The 22,602-nt window shown below is 38.5% G+C and overlaps 1 protein-coding gene across 2 annotated transcripts in view; it reads left to right on the top strand.

The window, feature by feature from the left end:
* The window catches only part of adck1 (aarF domain containing kinase 1), a 41,647-nt gene that overhangs the window by 17,122 nt on the left and 1,923 nt on the right, over positions 1-22,602 (top strand). For both annotated transcript variants that reach the window (XM_028001132.1, XM_028001131.1), the window contains exons 4-10: positions 1,011-1,214; positions 9,042-9,200; positions 10,059-10,217; positions 11,191-11,307; positions 12,408-12,557; positions 14,173-14,370; positions 22,107-22,300. In XM_028001132.1, the coding sequence (XP_027856933.1) occupies positions 1,011-1,214; positions 9,042-9,200; positions 10,059-10,217; positions 11,191-11,307; positions 12,408-12,557; positions 14,173-14,370; positions 22,107-22,300 (1,181 nt within the window). The remainder of the gene's footprint in view (positions 1-1,010; positions 1,215-9,041; positions 9,201-10,058; positions 10,218-11,190; positions 11,308-12,407; positions 12,558-14,172; positions 14,371-22,106; positions 22,301-22,602) is intronic.

Here is a 22,602-nt window from a genome sequence, read left to right as displayed (position 1 = left end):
AAACACATTATGTACTTTTTGTAAAATGAAGATAAATGAGATAACATTTTTCCATCCTTCAGATTTGTTGTTGGAAGTTTTCTGTTGTGATTATCACATTATATTTTAGTTGTTAAGTTTATGTTTAGTAAGAAAACTGAATCATTTACTGCCAAAGTTTGCAATGAGATTTTATACAGAATATAAAATATAAAAAACTCAAACGTGTACAATCTTTTGCAACCATAAATTAAGAATATTTTTTCTCTTGAAATAAAAATTACTTTCAAAAAATGCTTCTTAGATGTACATGTAGAATCTTTATTTTCTTAATTTTTAAAATGTTTTAGGGTTACAACTGGTTGAAGTTTTGAATACCTCACTGTCCATTTGTCTTTTTAGAAACATTATTTATTCCAGCCACTGTTTTTGGTGTTGAAGGAGTGGTCCATACACCCCAGTGTGAGAAGGTGGCGCTGCTGTAGCAAAATGCATTTCTGAGCAGAAAAGGCTCATCTGGTAATCTCTGGTGACTTGTTTCTGTCATTGCGCTGTCATCATCGGCCAGATGACACTAGTGTCAAACGCTCCTGAGGGAGTCAGCTGTGTGTGCGAGTGTATGGGGTGGGGGTTACCAGGGTTAAGGGGAGCTAATTTCACGCCTTTTTATTTGCACGGGTCTCAGGAGACAAACTCTCTATAAGCATTATCACTTCCAGCTGGTTCAAATGGGACAGACGAAACGAGACCAGCACACAGTCTTTGTGTTTGTCCCTCTACTGTCTCAATGTGACGATGCCTTCCAGCACAAAGCTGGATACATTAAGAAACTATTATCATTTTCCTATTTGTGGAGGAAGGAAGGTTTTAGACACAATTTTGAACCTCCGTGCTGCAGATTCTCAGATTTCATCCGATCTTGAGTCATGAGCCATTCATAACTGCTTGCATGTTTTTGAGACTGATTAAAAAATATTATCATGTGTTTTGCACAATAATCTGATTTTATCCTGATACTCCATCTCCTGTAGGTGCACCGACGATCAGCAGAGCGCCTTCGAGACTTGTGTTGCGTCAACCGGGGCACCTTCATCAAAGTAGGCCAACACCTTGGTGCTTTGGACTATCTGCTTCCCGAGGAGTACACCTCCACCCTGAAGGTTCTCCACAGCAGAGCTCCTCAGAGCACCATGGAGGAGATTCGGCAGGTCATCAGAGAAGATCTTGGAAAGGAGGTACATGTGATTTAACATTACCTGCAACTCCAAATAATGACAGATTTTAGGTTAATTTGAAGGTTAATCTGAAGTACTTATACAATGAAACAAAGGTTTTACATTCAGCTATCATTGATCGTTTGGTTGAGAACAAAATGTTATATTTTCAGAAATTGCTAATTTTGATGTACGGTGATGAGACATGAAATTACAGAAGAAACATGCCCACAGCATCACCAATCCTCCTCCATGCTCAATAGGCATGAAGAGCTTCACCTAATCTTATTGTTTCATGCCAGTCCAACCAGCAGTGTTTGCATCTGAAACACTCAGTCTTAATTTTATATGACCTAAGTCTGAGTAGAGTTTCGCAAACTCAGATGCTTATGATTGTGATGGCAGGAAAGAAAAGGTGTTTTTTCTGGCATACCTTCCATACAACCTGTGGATAGATAGCATCCAGTGGTGCTTAAAGAGACTTGGTGATTCAAGTCTGGTGGTGATTCACCAGTCTTGAATCACCAAGTCTGGTGGTGGTGGATCATGATTTGATCTTAGGATATTTTTTACATCCTTATCACCTGTTCTCTGTAGATTGACAGTGTCCAGCCTTGTGTGTCACAGTATCAGTTGCTCTAAACTTTTTAATTGCTGCCCTGAGTAGATGTGGGCATGATTAGGGCCACAGTGTGTAGTATTTTTGAGATTCATGATGGTTCACACACATATCTGACTTAATTTAATCGCAGCCTCTCTGCTCCATCCTATTTTAAAAACTAGCTAATAGAAATACTTCATGCTTCCGACTAAGTCCTAAATACGCTGATCAACTGGTAATGAAAAAAGTAACACCGGTTACATTTATTTTATAGGAATGCTTAGGTGTGTCTTTGTTTGTGATAGCAGAGGTTTTTTTCCCCCACATTGAATAAATGTTCTTCAATTAAAGGTTTTTATTATTATATCTTTTTCATGATGTCAAGCACAGATAAATCTGCTGGTTACCAGTATTGGGATGGAATATGTTTGTATTTTATTATGTGCACAACAGTAGTTGTCTGTTCTGCCATGGAAATAGAGCATTAATTGTTCCCACCTCTGCACCACAATCGGCTCAGTTTGGATGCAGCGCAAAGTCTGGCGTAATATGAAGTCCCACAGCCGATTGAAATGCACACCTTTTGATGAAAGCTGTACTAATTAAACAGATTTGAATCCTGAATGATTCAACTCCTATCTGTCACCTAAAGTCTCTGCTCTGTGGGAGACACAACGACTGTGGCGTTTGATCAGAGTTGTCAGACACGTTTAACATTAGCAAAATAATTTGTCACAAACAGTTTTTCAGACCAAATGAAACATATTTGTTGAACTGTACAGGCATCTCAGTGTTTGTTTTTTTTCAATGGCATTGTATTTGCAAGGTTAGAGGAAAAATGGTGTTTTCATGAACATTGCTTCTATACTAGTGGTGTAAATTGAAGTGGAAAAGACATTGAACATTTTACGGAAATCTTTGATTTTTATGCGACGTTCAGGAGCCTGTATACATTTCTGTATACCAATCCAGTTTGTTATAGTATTGTAAAATACGGGAATTTTCTCATTGTGAAAGCAGCTTGGATTGACAGTTAAGTGTAGAAAGTACAGGTTCAAATACAAATAACAGCAGTTGAAGCAAAGTGAGATTTGCCTTAACAAAAGAGTACAAAGAGCATTTTATTCTCTGTGAAAAGAAAGTATGTCTTTGAGCTCCCAATTTTCCCTTAATGCACTTACATCTGCACTTTTTGGCATGTGAGGCTCCTTTCTGACGAGCTCTGATTTGATGTTAAATGTGCGCTTGTCTGCACATGTGCACTGTGTGGATTGTGGGGAAAGAGAGGGCAAATAAACCAGAACTGGACCAGGCTGACATTGTGTCCTTGTTTGGTTTTATAAGCTGAAAAAGCTGTTACAGCTGTTGGCACAGAGTGCAATGTTTGCTCTCAAACTGGTTGTTATGACAGCCTTTTAGAGCCTGCAGGAGGCCAGGCAATTATTCTGTTATACTCTGATACACAGGTCCTCTCCTAACACACACTCCCCTCAGTTGTGTGGTAAAGAAGTGGACTTATTGTTCTCATTGTTTAGATGCACTAAATCAGCAGCCTCAGTCAAGTTGCATAAAACCATCAAGTTTGGACTGAACTTTATTCTGTTGCTAAATATATCTAGTTATTTCAATCTTTTCCATTGGATCAGAAGGAATACATTCTGCAGGTAAAAGGTCAGAACAACACATTTCAGCCTGCACATGTTGATCATATCTTCATTCTTTGTATTTTGTTGTTGGATCACTTTTGGTATGAACTTTAACAGTTTTACAGTTTCAGGCTTAAAACGATTCAAGTACCGTAGGTTTTGGAATAGATAAGGCAAAACATATTTTACTGCTGAAAGTGGCTACTGTTTCCATCAAAGGGTGTAAGAGTAGAATAGAAATACCCCTTATTGTTCAGAATACAGAATTACATGAGGGCAAAGTTTCAACATAAATACTGTGCAGTTATTAAATATAGCATTGTCTGATCCAAGCCAATGTCAATGTTGGTTAATATAAAAAGAATGTATAAAATCTGTATTTGAGCATAAAAGAACAACAACCGACTATTACAAAAAGTGACGATAAAAACTGTGTAACAACTGAGATGTCCAGATACCAGAAGAAATTTTATTTAAAATGAGAATATAACTGCAAAATAACTGCAAATACCAGCATGTATGCAAACACTTACTGAGTAAGTTGGAAGCAGGGATGCAGTTACAGACTCTGACAGCTACTGGGAGGAAGGATCTATGATTCATACCATAGTGTATGTAGGATACAGCAGTCTGTCACTAAAGGAACTTTCTAGCTTTGAAACAGCTTCATTCAGCTGGTTTGAATTTTTACATTGACATATGTAAGAACATATATAGTTATTTTTTTAGACTACAAAATCAATTGTGTTATTTGGAAAAAAATATCCAGAAGAAACTTTTATCTAGTCTACAAACAACATTATGCTTGATTTTTCAGGGCAGTGCAATTTCAAAAAAATAACATTTTGAGTGAACATGATTTAATGGGAAAATTAGATTTTATATTTTAAAACATATTCTTGCTAAACTTGATGGCCCAGTTATACATATAAATTTTATATAGTTTCATTTTTATGAAGTTGTTCTCTATGGCGACCGCACTCACATCCAGTTAATTAAAAGACACATTATTTGAGATTTTTATTTTTTACAGGGTAGGAAGCAGCTCCAACTTGCAGGCTAATTATTAGCACCACTTGATTTCCAAACCATGTTTACAGCAGTGCACCTGCAGCATCTCCAACATTCAGAGGAACTTTTGTAAAGCTCTCAAAGGGGGGAAAAAAAGCACAAATTATAAGTTTGATCTTATATTTTATATCTGTACAGTTATTCAGAGTCATCCTCTAATGTACAACTAATACATATTATTTTTCTCAGGCTTTTTACAAAAGGTGCTCACTGGGTTTGATTTCTACTGCTTTCTGCGTGGGGCGTCATTATCCCTGAAAAGGCAATGATACAACTCTTGTATGTGGAAAGCAGGGGGAATGGGATGAATCAGTCCTCTTCCCTCCTGAAGTGGCTGGGAAAGAAGCGATGCTGATGAGCTGTACCAGGCGGCTCCGGAGCTGAAGCGGCCGCCGCTCCAGCATCATTTCCGTTTCACTGCACATGCTTCTTTTTTACAACATGGCCTTTTTGTCATGTAGAAGGATCGAGTGGAGCGTAGAGCTACCGTGCTGTTTCCAGCACCATTTGTGGCGACATATGCATTCCCACTGTGCACAGATCTGGCTGCAGCGAATCTGCTGAAAAGCCTGCTCTGCACAATATGTTGTTTTGCCAAACTGAGTCCAGGACGAATGTCACACTTAGCTGGTACTAAAGGCGTGACTCGGGAGAACATGATGGCAACATGGCTGTTCAGGTTGGGCAGTGTGGGTGTGGGGACATCTGCGGACGTGGCTTTTTCAGGAAGTGGAAGTGGAATGTCGTTCTCAAGCTGATAAAATCCCAAATGAGCCAAAGAATTTAAACAAAAAAAACATGAGGGGGCGGATTATTGTGGAGGCACACTGGTCGTACCGGAAAACTCTGTTTTGCTATCAGTGTTTATAATTGTTTATGTGATGTTATTTGAATAAGATGGACAAATCAAAGCATTAAACAAAAAAGCATGATGTATCACAGAGATGTATTGTAAAACTCAATGTGATGCAGAATGATGCAGAACAGCCTGATTGAACTGATTAATTGCCCATTGGTAAAAAGGTATTATTTATTTATTTATTTTAATCTAATCTAAGCAAGTTCAAGAAGTTCTCTGAAATATGTTACTTACTAGCAATCCATCTTTGCCATTGTTACCCTGAGGAAGCACAGGGTGACAGTGGGGAGAAGAAATCTCACTGAACAAGAACTATGGCTTTAGAAAGTAATAAAATCCAGAAAAAAATATCAAGATTACATAGCCTCTCATACTTTTTTAGGAATGAAAAAAATGAATATACAGAGATGAGAACAGCAATAATTGTCTTGACTATTTGGCCTAGCTAAATAGAGAATCTGTAATCCAGGTGCGGATGTAAATGAAAGAGAAAGAAGACAAGCTAATGGCAGTGGATAATAGCTTCGTCTAGGAAAAAGTCACAACTATATACAGAAGCCCTGGACCAGGTCGTGTGTTGTGAAAAGAAAAACTGAGAGAATAAAAACAACTTATTACAGCAGTAGATCTGCCAGTCACTTTGTTCAAGAAATTGTAACCGGCCACTAAAGTTCTATCAGTGATCCTATCCAAGAGAGAAGCAAAGCTAATTCCAGAACTGATCTCAAACTATTTGGAGATGCTTTAGTATGGGTGGAAGATAGAAAAAAGGTTTAGTCTAAAATATTACCAACAGATACTTCTAATTAAAGAAAGATATGGTAGTCTTAATGAGTCCTTACAGCGTAAGCACAGAGAGGAGAAATAGAGTATTGTTTAAGTAAAAAAGTGCTGCACTTAGCAATATATGTAGGTGATAGATGAAATGCTATTTGGATAAAAGTGATCTTTATTAATCCGGACACCAGAAGCTTTTTTTAATGACAAGCACCTGCAATGGACAGCAAAGAGTCCACTTATGAAGAGGATTGCCAGGTTTTCTTCCCCCTGTGGGAGCAAGAAGATGGAGACTGCAGATGGAAGATGCCAACATTGTGATGAGTTCAGTGACTGATGAAATGTGGTAGAAAGTAAAGCATTCAGGCTTCTGACTCCAGGGGGATAAACTCTGGTTCAGTACAGATGGATGCCAATCACTTTGGAAGTGGAAACAATAATAACTATTTGTTGTGATGAGGAAATAAGTGTGGTTATACTTTTTGTAGACATAAGAGATATTCTCTTATAACTTTTCAAGACAACCTGGTTGGTCCCTTTTTTATTGTCCTGTCATGACTTTAACATTTAACATGCCGTCTAATGCCTGTAGAGTCTGAAATAGAGATGTTTTTTTTTTTCTGAATATTGTATTTTAGAAGCTTTCTTTAATGTTTAATATGCAAAATTTTACATTTATTAGATTATTTGGCTGTTTTTTTATATATATCCAATGCAGGCCAAGAAAGGTGTATGTATATATTTTTTCATATGGCTTTGAGGTTTGCATTAAGATCCCTTGAAAGGGCCGTTAGTTTTTCAACTTCTGCAAAGCAATCTCTCTTTCCTGCTTCTTTCTTTTTCTTCTCTCCGCTCTGTAATGATTTATGTATTTTCAGCCAGCTGGGGCTGTGGCTCACTGCCAGCAGCCAAACTGGCCACCTTTCCGCTGTGACACAGACACCAATGTGTTTCCATCCAACTGCGAGGCCTCAGGGGCCATTTTATTTGTGCCATAACTCATTTCAGGGAACGTATGTCACTGAGGGTCTGCCCTGTGGGAGCAGGGCCCAATCGCATGCATTACCATGTTTATTAACTCCACAGCCGAATTGAACATAAGCATTGACTGCATGGCATAGAGCTCCAAACATTCATAGTATTCCCTCCTCTCTTAGATCATGTTGATCCGAGTTTCTGTTTGGATTTTGTTGGGATTTCTCAGAGCTCAAGCTGCTGCTTAAATTGATGGGCTCATCTGAGAAATTACACGTTTCCTTAACCCATGAAAGTACTTTTGGCATGTCAGATCCCACTGGATTGTTGTTGTCGTCCTGTGTAGACACTGGTGGGTGCAGACAATTTCATTCCATTTAGCATATTTGCATAATGAATAGCTCAGCTGAGGCCGCAGAGCAGCTCATGCTGGATGTATAATTTAATATCTGGTGGCATCTTCTGCAGGGCTCATGTTCTGTCTGTACCTGATGGGCCAACATCATGTTCAAATTAGCCTCTTTTCACGTTACACAAACAGCAGGGGATGTTTCCCACTTATGGACTGGTTTGAGTTGGACACAATATGATGGTAGTTCTAAGAATACAACACAGGTTCCTGGAGGAGATGGAGAGGAATGAGACCTGAATGGATAACCTCCTATGCCTCATAAAGGTTAGTTTGATGGCTTCTGGAGGTGTAACTATTCCTGGTGTTTTAACAAAAGGTACTAATTATTTTCTTTTTTTCTACATACTCAAGTATTGGGGAACAATGTTAGTCAGTTATTTTTGTTAACATAGAAATTATGTAAAAAATTATTTGAGTTTGGGAAAACAGTGCATTTATTGGTTTGGAGAACAGTGATTTGCCTTGACATGTGACATGTGCGTTGGTACTTTCAGCTTTGACCCTTCTCTTACAATAACTAACAATGCATTTCATAAGTCTTTTTGTGACTCCACCGATTCTCTCAAAGGTAAAAGCAAATGATAGTCCTGCAAGCTAATTTTGAAAAAAAAAACATGAGGATTAACAGTTCCTGCAGTTCAATCCTAGGAGAAGATAATCTGCTGTTTAGAATTTGAAATGTTGTTTCAAAGTTCAAGTGTTTGTTTAAATTTGTCTTCAGGATGCATTTCACTCTTAAAGTTGTTGTGTATAACAACAGTGTCAGCAAGGAGCTGCTGCAGCACTGAGGGAAAAGTATTTTCTTGAGGCGGTATGTTGCTTTTTCCTTTGTTAACTAAACAGATTTGTCTCCATGAAGCAGGGCAGCCTCAGGGCGATTCTTAGATTCCCAAGTACACAATAAGTCGCTTCTAATAACTGAAGGTCCCTCGGGAAGTCTGTTTAACCTTCAAACCCACACACTAATTACTGTGTGTGTTCTGGGAGTCCACGGAGAGCAGTGGCAGCTAATGAGGGACCACCTATGCTCTGAGGACAAACTGGGGGCTGAATGCTGTGATAGAGACATGCTGGTGGGCTGAGGAGATCAGGCTGCAGGCTTGGATCTGTGCACTCATGGTTCCTTTTCTGGATATTCATATGGTTGATGTTTTTTATCAAAAGACGTCTTACAATATGAAGTACACCTGTTTGCAACCTTTAACTACATAAGTAAAAAACTAAGGGAACATATTGTCATTGTGGTATACACAAGACACGGGTAGTTAATCTTGTTTTATAAACACAAATTAACAGCCCTACTTGTCTTCAAATACACAATCATACATATCATGTTTCATGTATAATTAGTGGCACCCAGTTGCAAATACTCCAAGGAGAAAAATCTAAGGTGCATAAATTAGCAATGTAAATTAGATTTTTACCTGCATTTATAACTTTTTACATATGACATATGATCAGACAATGAGTTGCAATTTTCTCCCTCTCTTTGTCTGTTCTCCCGCAGCTGTCTGAGTTATTTGTTTCATTCGAGGAGAATCCTCAAGGCGCAGCCTCTTTAGCACAGGTCCACAAAGCTGTCCTGCATGATGGGAGGACGGTAGCTGTCAAGGTCCAGCACCCCAAAGTCCAACGACAAAGCTCCAAGGATATAATGGTGATTGAGGTGAGTCTGAGTTGGTGAGATTTTTTGTTTTGTCACTCTTTGAACCGTAGAGCCATACATCCTCTATCTATATCAGCTCCATCATGTTTAGGTTCATATTATAAAGGGCTGGAATCGATGGACCACAACAGGTAAAATAGTCATCCATCACCACACACACACACGCCGACACACCTATGGGCAATTTAGAGTTGGATGCAAGTTTATGGGGAACCTGGACAAGACCAAACTATGCATTGTGTGAGCACACCAACTTCAGACTGGAGCAACTGTACAGAGCAATGCTGGGTATGTTTCTTTCACAGAATCATTTCCAGCACTTTGATAAACACTTCCTACTGGTTTATTATCCTCAGACTTTTTTTTGTGATGTCCCAGTTTGAAATACTCCAGTTTTTAATCTTAAGTTATACAACAGGTGTAATTTTAATTTTGCTTGAAGACATGACATCCTAACCAAGCCACTCAGGAACCATGTCACAGTGTTTTATGCTATTTATTCTGAAAAATAATAGTAAAATCAACTAAAATGTGTGAAAATATTTAACTGAAACTTTAAAGTTTTCAAAGCTCTTTTTAGAAACTCAGTCTCAGACTAGGAAAATTAGAATATTTTAGTGTTTATATTCTAAGATACAAAAAACACAATTACAACTCCCAAAGATGGTGTTTTGTTAAACAATACAGCTTCTTCATGTGGTGCTGATGCTTTTCAGGATACAACTAATAAAAATCCAGGGATTATAACAAGTATACTGTATACTAAAGTACAGCTTTGTGTCATCTACATAGATGGTCAACATTTCTAAAACCAAATTTTTGCTGTAAAAGTTTCTGGGTCTTTGTTTTACATTGAAGGTGCTGATAAAGGCAGTGAACTGGCTCTTTCCAGACTTTGCCTTCATGTGGTTGGTGGAGGAAGCCAAGAAGAACATGCCACTGGAGCTAGACTTCCTAAATGAGGGTCACAATGCTGAAAAGGTGGCCAAAATGTTGTCCCACTTCCCTTTTCTCAAGGTACACACATTTTAATATTATTTACCTTCATAGCTTTGTTTTACAGCCTGAAATTGAGTAAACCTAGAGCACACTTCTTTTATTCCACAGCTGTATGTCTCTAATTAAAGTCGGGGTATTTAAAACATTCCTTTCTTTCTTTAATAGAGGTCAGAGTCTTCCTTTGTGTCAGAGATCTTTCTTTGTGTTGCCTGTCAGCTCCTGTACGTTCAAGCAAAGCTGCATTTGAAGAATCATATTTCCATTACTGGATAGAGTTGGATTTCATGTCATTATTGTTTAATTTCCTGGTGTCCTTTTTCTTTAATATGTTGGTTTGAGAATTTTTATTAGCTTTCTGAATGTGAATTAAGTTCTTCATGCTGTGCTGGGTTTTTGTGTTTTTATTTTTTGTTGTTTTATTTCAAGTTGCAACAAATTCCAGAACAGTTTGTTCAATGAGAGAGTTTTCATACATTGTAATGTTTCCAGACCTTCTGCTCGCACTGAGAGGTTCTGATATTGAAAATATTAAGCTATGAAGAGTTTCTGGAGGATTCCTCCTGCAAACACGTTTTAAGTTTCTAAAAAAAACAAGGCTATCATCATCCCAATTATGATCTAGAAGGTTTATACATTTTTCTACGTTGTAGGCAAGTATACTATCTTCTTAGGATGTATTCACACCCATCACGTTTGGTTTGCTTTAAACAAACCAGACTTTGTTTCCTCCTTTGGTCCAGATGTTTTGTGCCAGTGTGAATACACTTGAGGAAACCATGGTGTGAATTCAAAATTACAGGGCATTCCTGGTGTGATTACACCCATAATCAGCTGAACGATGGCAATTTATGTAGAATGTGGTTTTCCACTGTCTGGAAAGTTTTTCATGGACATCGCTGGAAAAGAAGCAATATTGAAAGCAATGTCTGACTTTTCTGCTGTCAAAGAAGTGCATCATCTCATCACATTTCCCATGTTTTGCTTTTTTTAGGTTCCCATGATTAATTGGGATTTGTCCACAAAGAGAATCCTGACAATGGAGTTTTTAGAAGGAGGACAAGTCAACGACAGAGAATACATGAAGAAACATTGCATCAACGTCAATGAGGTCCTGATTCTGTGGATAATAGTTAAAAGTCAGAATATGGAAGTATTTTCATAATTGTAACTTTAAACACCATCAAACACATGCTTGAAGCAAAACCCAGAACTGGGTTATTCTTTTTTTTGTTTTTTTAATACAAAAGCAGCAGCTTTAGGCCAGGAAAACTACTGCTGCAGTCTTACTGACTAGTTTGGCTAGTCAGTTAAGGTCAATGTTAACTGACTAGCCAGTTAAGGTCAATGTTTTATAGACCTAACACAAATAATTAAACATTTCACTCGTCAAGTTTAAAAGTCTGCTAGATTTTAAAAGTTTTCTTCTAGTTGTGGAACAATGGCACAACTATTTCCTATAAAGTATTTTGGAGAAAACAATGGTGTTTGCTGAAGCAGTTTTTTTTTTATTTGGAGAAGACTCATGACTTTTTCTGTCTTGATCTTATGTGGTTATTTTGGACATTTATCTGAGGTCCATTTAACCCTGTGCAACTACAGAAAGAACCTGAGTTAAATTTCTCATAATTCATCCAATTGGTTTTTGTGAGTGTGCAGAATGTGTACATGGATAGACAGATGGATGGATAAATGAATGGATGGATTATAAATAATTGATTGACACTGCTAGATGCCTCAGTGGAAAAATATCTGATCACTTGGATGTATCCACCAATGCATTGATATGAACTGTTGGACTGATGAATGCATAAAGGATGTCTGAATAGATGAATCGATTCATAGTGGATGGATATTTGATATGATGAATAAATTAATGACAATTTGTTGATGAATACCTTAATGGTTGAAGGATAGGAGCTTTTTTTGTAGGAAAATCCAAAATCCAACAAAAACATGTGCTATGCAATAAACGAAAGTTATAAAGAACATATACTTAATGGGTAATAAAGAAAATACTTAACTGATGCTTTTTGGATGGATTGCATTATTATGTTGCATGTTGGTGTCTGTGTATGTCGAGTCATATGATTTATGAAGAACCAAATGGAATTTCTACTGAAGTTTCCTGCTCGATTTTGTCAGATAGAGGCAATCCTTTGTTGTTTTTTCTTCCTAATTTTTCACATTCCTCCTTCATGTTTCCATCAGATCTCAGAAAACCTGGGTAAAATGTACAGCGAAATGATCTTCATCCACGGCTTCGTCCACTGCGATCCCCACCCAGGCAACGTTTTGGTCCGAAAGTGTCCTCAGAGCCAAAAGACGGAGATCGTTCTGCTCGATCACGGCCTGTATCAGGTAGGAAATCTGCAGGCTGCCTGCACACAAACAAAACACCGTTTGCTGTAATATTGCAACCCATTTTTCATGCTGCCGACCGAGGCTTTGGCTAAATTGGTGGAGCAGCAAACACGCAAACACAGGGATGACGCACACTCTCGGAGACAGACACACTTTTATTAGAGTACAGCAGGATAAAAGCTTTTTGATAAACAACTCATTTGATGTTGTTCTTCGCAGAGTGCCGTGTGCTGGGTTTGAATGCACTGCAGCCTAATCACACAGGGGCGCACACACACGCTCGTGTCGACACACACACACACTGTTGCGCCTACAAACACCCACAGGCTGATGCACAGAGCTCTGGCATGACTTTGTTTGCTGCTAGTTGCCATCTTCATGGGAGACTTTAATCATACATATGCAACTACATCATCTGGAACAAAATGTGCCACACACACTCTTATACAAACCAGATACATGCACACACATGAATGCACTTGCTTGCCTTGGACCATAATGGGTCCAATTTATTCCTAATGACTTGTGATTTTAGATGTCATTTTGGAATAGAATATTAATCCAGTGTTCTCACACAAACACACACACACACCCCAACGCACACGCACACAGAAGAAAAAATAAAACATGGCATTTTCACTGTCATAATCAGTAGGATAAAGCTTGATACTCTGTATAGATTGAGAGACTTGAATTTTTTAAAAATTGAACCAGACCTTTCTGCATAAATAAACATTATTTATTTCAACATGTTGCATACATAATCATAGTAAATTATAGAAAACGGCCCAGAACAGGCCCTGTTTTCTCCAGTTGCTCTTTTTCTGGTTGAGAATTACTTGGATTTTACCAGACAGATTAAAGATGAGAAAAATCTGACCTGGTTGTCAGTGTGAGACAACAACCCCAACGTTGCAAGCTTGGCCCAATCAGCAGATAGTATCAATAACTGTTAATAAGTAAAGATCCCAACAAAAGATTTGCCTGAATTATATGACACCTTTACATATCCATTCGTCTCACCGTCCGTGTGATTGGTCAGCAATCAATTTCTTTTCAAGAGTCATACCATCAAAAATTCTAATTGAATTGTGGAAATCAATTTCCACAATTCATTTTTAAACGAGGGGCATAATAGGTCCATTAAGGAAACCGAGACATCCCTCTTTAGCTCCTTCTGGTGGATCAGTAGACATACACGTGTCATAAAATGCATTTTGTCAATGACTCATTTTAGACACTCGTGTACAGGTGCTATATGTTCAATCCTGATCCATTTTTCATGACCACTGGTTAGGCAGGACTATGGATATACCACTAATCCAGAGTTTGGCCTTTCTGATCTGCACCAGGACAAACCAGACCAAAGCCCTTAACACTGCAGATGAACCAATGCTTGTGGCAGAAAGTCAAGAAATGTGACATGAGACCCCACAGCTTGTTGTGATTTCATATGAAAAGGAAAACCTGTCATGTGCTAGCATCAGACTTAAAGATAAAAAGCATCTCATATTTCAGAGATGGGTGAAATCTCTGAATTCACCCATTGATTGTTAAACAGAAATAAATAACAAAAACATTAACACAGCTTTGTACTAATGTCCTGTTTCAGGTCTTGCAGCCAGATTTCAGGATGGACTACTGTCGACTGTGGATGTCTCTCATTAAAGGCGATTTGTCCAGAGTGGAGCGTTACAGCCGCAGACTGGGAGCTGGAGATCTCTACCCCCTCTTTGCTTGTATGCTTACTGCTCGTTCCTGGAATGCCGTAACTGCTGGAATCAGTTCTGTTCCTGTGACACATGCAGAGGTATGGCATCCTGCTGTTCACTCATACAAATACATATAGTGTCAAGTCAAATATTTGCCCCCTTACTTTTTTTTTAGTTTCAGATCACCAAGGAAGTTTAAATATCACACAAATATACCTTGAGTAAATAAAAAAAAATGTTTTCATATGCCATTTTCAATGATAATGGAGAAAAATCAAATCCAAACCAATTTTGAGGTTTGGATAGAATATTTCTATTTAACTGTTCCTTTTTTCCACCTGCAAGGTTCTTGTTTTCAAACTGTGCAGCTTTGTCTGCATGTGTTTTAATAGTAGTAAAGTCATTGTTGTTAATAGCATTGTTTTGCTGTTTTTATGGTTGTTCACATGCACAGAAGCCAACAAATAAGGAGAGGCAGGCAAGACAGCACCAGTGTGAATTAAGAAATCTAGCAGGAATTTCTGTAAAAAGCGAGGCGTGGAGAAGCCGTCTTTGGTTTCTGCATCATGAGGAAGATCGTGATCAAACCTGGTTGACATAACAAGTATTATATTTGGCAGGTTTTGTGATTTGTTTTAACATTGTTTTTCAATGGTGAAATATGCATAAACTATACATCTGCATTGATCTTTTTAAAAAGTAGCTTACACTTATAAATTGGATTTCATTTTTATTTTTCTGACCCACACGGCACTGAAATTATACTAGTCTCAAATACATACCTACCTTCACCTCAATCTTTTTCTGAAATGCTCCGATAGTGGGTTTTTTTTACTAGAAATGGTCAAGGTATATTAACTTCTGGATAATAATCATGATTGACTGCAGCTGGTGGATTATCTTCCATATTACAAACAGTGGTTTAAACAGTTGGAGATCCAAATTACATTTGTTCAAAAGACTGAGCAGAAGAAAATCACCCAGAAAAAAGGAATATGCACACTAGCTTAACATCAACATGGACTAAGAGAGAAGTGTAAAAATTCATATTTTAGCCCGTAAAGCTCCAGCAGGAAGGTTGGGATACATTTCACTCATTGTTCTGATCCTCTTCTACCTGCAGTTGTACAGTTTGAGCTTCCATAATCACAGCTCCTCCCTGTTGGCAGCTTATTTCCACACACAGTCATTTAGGGGTGGTTTAACCCTCTAACAGGGGGATTTGGTGCTGAAAGCTGTGGATTCAGGGTGACTTAATTGTCACAAAGTTAGTTAGGTTTTTTTTTTCTTTTTCTCTTAAGATGAGTTTCAGACTCCATCCTGGACCAGGTCTCATCAAACCCTCAGGTGTTCTACAACACCATCTGTCCTCAAGAGAGGTTATTTATACCTCTCTTATGCAATTCGTTGAAGCTGGCAGAAGTACGGCACAACGGTCTGCTACAGTGTGCCACCCCCTCACACGTGATGGGGCCATAACATAAATAACTCTGAGGGGAAAAGGAAATCTTTGTGCTTATTAACCAGATATGTAGCATGCGTGAGGCATAAAAGCAAAAATACTGATTTAAACTTTTTAGACTTCAGGGCTGCACAGTGACGCAGTTGGTAGCACTGTTGCCTTGCAGCAAGAAGGTCCTGGGTTCGATTCCCGGCCGGGGTCTTTCTGCATGGAGTTTGCATGTTCTCCCTGTGCATGCGTGGGTTCTCTCCGGGTACTCCGGCTTCCTCCCGCAGTCCAAAAACATGACTGTTAGGTTAATTGGTCTATCTAAATTCTCCCTAGGTGTGTGTTTGTGTGTGAATGGTTGTTTGTCCTGTATGTCTTTGTGTTGCCCTGCGACAGACTGGCGACCTGTCCAGGGTGTACCCCGCCTCCCGCCTGGAACGTAGCTGGAGATAGGCACCAGCAACCCTCCCGACCCCATTAGGGACAAGGGTGCACAGAAAATGGATGGATGGATGGATAGACTTGTTCATTATGACAGGAATCAAAATTTAACATGAGCAAACAAGGGATTTTACCTTTTTGAAGTAATGCTCAGTTATTTTTTTTACATACCTGTAGAGTATGTAAACTTCTAGAATCTAGATGGTCACTGGGAGGGGATGGGATTTGGACCTCACACCACCCCACTTTTAGGCATCAGTGATACAAAAACAAAATCTAAAAAACGTCATCATTGTTTAAAATTATATTTATGCTTATTTTTATACACCTAAATACATGACTGCTCGTTTCTGACATTGTCAAGTGTCGGCCTTCATGCTTTCAAAAATAAACGTTCTCAAGGACAAGAGAAAAATCACAAAAAGAAATCAAAGTAAATGGAAAGTATGTGTAGAAGAATGATTTCTAATAGTATTTTTTTTTACCTTGAATTCTGTTGTTTTCATGAACCATTTAACTCTGTAATATCCACGTTGTACCAGTTTATGAAATGTCTTTGATGTGCAGGAACTTTTATTTGTTTTTCCAAATATTATTTGTTGTGCCTGCATCTGCATCCCTTTTGTCTTTTGCCAGTCTGAAAACATGTGGCTTACCTGCTGCTTTTTTACTCTATGGTGTTATTCTGACACCATATTTATTCTAGATTTTAAATGTGAAGACTTTGCCCTGTTCACATCCACTCACTTGCATTGTCTCATTTTTGGTTCCCTTCAATTTTTACTGTCCTTTCCTCTTCCATTTATGCCGGTTTTTCCCTTCCAAAGCTCTCTTGTCCATGGATCATTTTGACGCTCTGCTCCTAACAGCCGATGATGCATTCCATTAGTGTTAATGCAATCACGTGCACGCACCCAGTGTTGAGTGCTTTTAGAGCTGTGGCTTTTTGCTGCCTTTTCTTTCACAGGCAGGAATATTTTACCTCCTTAATGAATGTGTCTCTACAAAATGCAGCCAAAACAAAACTGTTGAAACGAGCCAAGCATATTCTGCTGCGTCTTTTATTGTGCTGCTTTTTTTGGAGCTTGGGGAGCAGTTCAGTGTCAATACTTTGGTCATATTATTTTATTTTCTAATTCATGCATTAATTCATGCATATGCTTTTTAATTACATTTAAAGCGACATGACTCTTAATTTAAAGTATTTTTCATCTTGAGAAATGGTGGAGTTTTGTGGCGCAGAGGCTGAACTGTGTGTGAATATTAGTCTGACTGCAGTTTATTGTTATTGTGCTGATGGGATTATGATGTTTGTGACAAGACTGAGTCACCATAAACCTCTTTGCAATTTGTGACAGAAAAAAGGCTGTTTCTCTGAGTTACAAATTGGTTTTTATGTGGATTTTCTTTCCTCTGAGTTTATCAAAAAACCAAAATATAAATAAATAAATAACCCTAATACATTTTGCATAAGTAGGTTTACTCCTCCACATAAATAACGGACTTTTGGTTTTGTTTTCAAGTTATCAAGATATAGCAATACAGTATCTGCATGACTTTTTAATGGTCATCCATATATACATACATTTTACACTCTGTCTAGTTGCACTCAGTCAAACGTCCAACTTTATCTTCACAAAGCATAGTCAAGTACATATTCATAAGCATTCTTCCAGTCAACAAAACATGAAGATGAGTTGGACAAGCTCCCTTACACCCTTGATCTGATCTATTTGTGTATTTATAGGAAATGATTTAAGAGATTAGTGATGCATCTTAGACATGATAACAGGCTTTTTTTGGCCTATTCAAGGAAATAAACAAAAGCTTCTATTTAAATTAACCAGTTGTTTACAGGTACAGTGTACTTTTTATTTTAGTTGAGAATTTGGTGAGTATTTATTATGACCTGAGAAGATGAGAAATTGAATTGTTGTGTATTACATCATTCTAGACACGAGAATGTAAATCTTACAGCAGCCCTTTTACTGCATTTGCTACATTTTACATTTTTAGTTATTAAAAAAAAAGCTTTAATAAAAGCAAGTAATACAGTCCTGATCATCTTTTTCTGCCTGCATGTCTGAGTATTATATCCAACTGTCTGCTTTCTGATTCTGAATATGCTGTAGAAAAAGAAAAATCACCAGCCTGATCCCCTCCCTTTCCCAAATGAATTTCCTTTGCCTTTTGCACAGCCCATTATTGCGCCACTCGCAATACAATATGTCCTTATTGAAGCATTCAGATGCAAATGAGAGCGCCATCACCTTCTCTGTGTCCTGCTGGCAGCTGTGAGGCCGGCCTCCCAGCCTCCGATAATTGCTACTAATTGTTATTCCCAAGGCAGGACTTAGCGGAGCACTCCTGAAGACCCTGTTATTTGGGCTGGAGGGGGGCGAGGCGCGGGTTTGTGTTGAATGTCGATGTCTTTAGCTTGGTAATTCTGGGTTTAGATTGTCATGTAAGCAGAGGAAATGAAGAGGTGACGGTTGAGACAGTAAAGGGGATGGCTCACAGTTCTTCAAGGAAAACGAGTTGGAGAGGGATTCATTGTTAAAACTGAATATTTTAAAGAAACCTGCAACCACAGAGTCCAGATAGTTTGAGAAAAATCAATAGTCACTAGCAACAGGACTCTGAAGATACGGCGTCTGAGATACTGGCATCTCATATACTGTAGATGCCATCCATCCATCCATTTTCTGTTCACCCTTGTCCCTAATGGGGTCGGGAGGGTTGCTGGTGCCCATCTCCAGCTACGTTCCGGGCGAGAGGCGGGGTACACCCTGGACAGGTCGCCAGTCTGTCGCAGGGCAACACAGAGACATACAGGACAAACAACCATGCACACACACACTCACACCTAGGGAGAATTTAGAGAAACCAATTGACCTGACAGTCATGTTTTTGGACTGTGGGAGGAAGCCGGAGTACCCGGAGAGAACCCACGCATGCACAGGGAGAACATGCAAACTCCATGCAGAAAGACCCTGGCCGGGAATCGAACCCAGGACCTTCTTGCTGCAAGGCAACAGTGCTACCAACTGCGCCACTGTGCAGCCCCTGTAGATGCCAGTTATTTAAAATATTTAAGGATTTTTTTTTGTATGTAATGGTCCTTCAGCTCAACGCAGATATTTTGCATATTTTTTTTATTCCTGTGAATAAAAATGGACTTTAGATAGCCAGACTAAAAGGTTGGAATGATAAACCCACACAAGAACACCTTCAGTGTGTATCTGTCCATTTGTTTCTACACTATAACAATGTGAAGTTAATATACAGTATAATTCACTTGCATTCAGATCAGCTTGATTTTTAATCAAGATTAGATAAAGAAATGGTATTTTCTAGAGAAAGTTCATCCTTTCTGTAGCTATAAAAATGTTGTGCAGCAAATCCAGTTTAAAATCTGAAAACTATCTCGAAAAGAATCCTAAAACCTTATCGGATTTGCCTCTGATTCTGTACAGAACTGATTATTTTTATTTATGTGTCACAGATATTTGGATCAAGTCGACCGTAGAGCATAAATCACTCATGATGTTGTCTCTAGTTATTGTTACACAGCACAGTTATTTTTTTCAGTATTTATTCACCTTGTTCTGTTGGGTGGTTTATATTTTTTAAAACCCTGTTTAAACACCCAACCTGTCATCTAAAAATGGCCCTGTTCCTGTGAAGCACAGTGGCACTGCCAGGAACAAAGTATTCTGTGGTTTTACTTTGGTTTGACCGCTAGTGTTGCGTAGAATTTAACTCGAGTCGTTTGGACAAATAAACTGGGCAGTTTTTTATGGAAAATGAGTGAAGCATTCTGCGTTCACGGAGGCAGTTTCCTTTTTTACTCTAAAGGTAACGAGTGACATAATTCTGTGAGGAAACATGCTTAATGTCATGATGATAACACATCCTGTTTAACATTACTCTGCCAAGCCGCTCATGCTCGGTTATATGTGTGCAGGATATTATGGTTGTGCATGTTTGCTGCATGGAGGTTGTCACTTCTCAGCACTTCCTGTGGGCATCAGAGACAGACGCAGGGTTTATCCATGTCATATTGTTGACTGGCTGTCCGTCTCCCTCTGTGCGTCTCAAATCTCTCTTTATCTAGTCCGACAGTTCTGATAATCATGATGTTACACTTATGCTTACACAGATCTGGACCCTGAAGTGTATTTGCTGCAAGAAATGAAAATACAGTGAATAAAAGTAAGTAAAGGTGGCAATTGATCTGGCGAAGTTTGTCTCTTTTAAAGGAGAGAGCCCAGATACTTGAGTAGAAAATAACGCTATTTTTTTGTTTTTCACTTTAAAAAAGTCATGGTAATTCCAGGGATTTCATAATGTAGTACACACTCAAGAATTATTGTTTGGATTGGTATCGAAAGGAGAATTTACCCAACACCGCTTGTTGTGGTTGCTCCATTGGCGTACATGATATGAAAAATTTCTCATAAGACGAGACAAAATCAAAGATTTTCTAAATGTAGTTGTCTGGTTTTGTTTAGTTTAGAAATCTAGAAATATTTAAAATAATTTATAATCCGTAAATCTTTAAAGAAAACCATGGAATATTCAGTGGAAACAGTTTGTCCTTGGTGTCTCTCTGTTGTCCATGATGGACTGGCGATCTGTCCACGGTGTACCCCACCTTTCACCCAATGGCTGCTGGAGATGGGAACCATGTCCTCCATGACCATGAAAACACCATGGGTGGATGCTTGGCTGCTAATGTTGTTCTGTTCACATGCTCTTCTTCTGTTCTGCAAACTAATTCATTTATTCATTCCACATGGTTGCAGCAATGAATTATGACCAGTCTACTTGAAAAAACAAATTGAATCATTTTTAATACATTTTTTTAAATTACAGTATTGAAATTATTAAACTGTAGTGAATATTAGAAGATTTGAGTATTGGTGACTATAATTCACAGACTAACTCCGTCTCTAAAAGACATTATTTCTTACCAAAGAATAAATGTCACAGACATTCACAAAATACTTCACAAAGAGGAAAAAGTAAGTGTTGAAGCATACCTAAAGGTCAGAACTATCAGTTTTTTGTTGTTTTTATTTTTTCAAACACATTGAACATAGCTGAAAAACATCTTTTTGTTTTATGCTTCTTTTATGCTGAGTTACACCTAAATAACAGGATGCAGACACAGAAATTAAGTGGTGTAAATGTTTTCTTCATCTTCAGCGATTAACTGTAGAAAATAATTGAACTGTGTCTCCTCATTGCAGTTTGTGTGTGCTGATACAGGTTAATAAAACACATAAAATAAACTCGGTTCCTTGTGCTTTGAATTAGAATTGTCTGTTTAACTTTCAATCAGCTCCTAATTTCACAGCAGTTGAGCTTCTTGTTGAAACGTCATGTCCTCGTGCAGATTGTTCATGTCCTGGTTTTCCTCTCTGCCTAAAGACTGCTGAGTGTCTAAAGGATTGTAAGCCTGCAGTCCACTCTCCTCCATGACTAATAGTGTAATTTAGGCCGGCTGATGTGCAGCAGGCAGAACCTTTGAAGTGGAGTAGAGGAAGACAGTGGTGCTCAAGCAGCAACATCAAAGAGAACAAATGGTTTCCATAGAGGTAAACGCTGCTTTCTTTCTTCCTGCATCTTTTATACGTCCTCTGCTCTTTTGTTCTTGTTTCCATACCCTTATCCTCCAGGTTGGAGTTTTGTGGAAGTCTGCAGTTGCAGTCATGTGAAAACCTTGTTTCCTTCTTCTCACTGAACACTTGATATGATGCGGTCATTGTCTGTTAATAAATGGACCAACAAATGCTACTTTTAAAACTAAAGTGTGAAAAAATACCCCATATTTCCAGTTTTGTGGAGATATGGGTCAGTCCACATTTTGGTGCACAGCTGTTGGTTTTAACCAATAGGCTCACCAAGAGGTGATCTGTGTTCTTCATCTTTCTGCAGGACGTTGAAATTCGGACCAATGCCGCTCTCTACCTGCCTCAGATCAGCGACCTGCTGAACCGAGTTCCCCGACAGATGCTGTTACTGGTGAAGACCAACGACCTGCTGAGGGGCATCGAGACCACATTACAAACCAGAGCCTCATCATCATCCTTCATCAACATGTCCCGCTGTTGCATACGTGCTGTTGCCAGGTGGGTTCCTTGATTCTGTTGTTTTAAATCAGAAGAAAATTTAAAACTTTGACATAAAAAGTTATCAAACAACGAAACTTGTTGTAATGCATGGTACTTAGTTCTTCTGGTTGCAAAGAAAGCCCAGATAGTCAGCCCAGTCAGAATTGTTTGTGCTAATTCTAAGTGGTAAATATTCAGTCAAAGACCAAATCCAGTCTAGATCCCCTAAAAAACTGAGGAATATTCCTTTACCACACTGCTGAATAGAAAGCCAACTCAAAGGTAGAGTTAATTGATAGTTTATTGATTTTTAAACCATT

This window comes from Xiphophorus couchianus, chromosome 19 (genome assembly GCF_001444195.1).
Source record: "Xiphophorus couchianus chromosome 19, X_couchianus-1.0, whole genome shotgun sequence".
Taxonomy (NCBI): Eukaryota; Metazoa; Chordata; class Actinopteri; order Cyprinodontiformes; family Poeciliidae; genus Xiphophorus; species Xiphophorus couchianus.
Note: the sequence above shows the minus strand (reverse complement) of the source record. Positions and strands in the feature narration are given on the sequence as shown.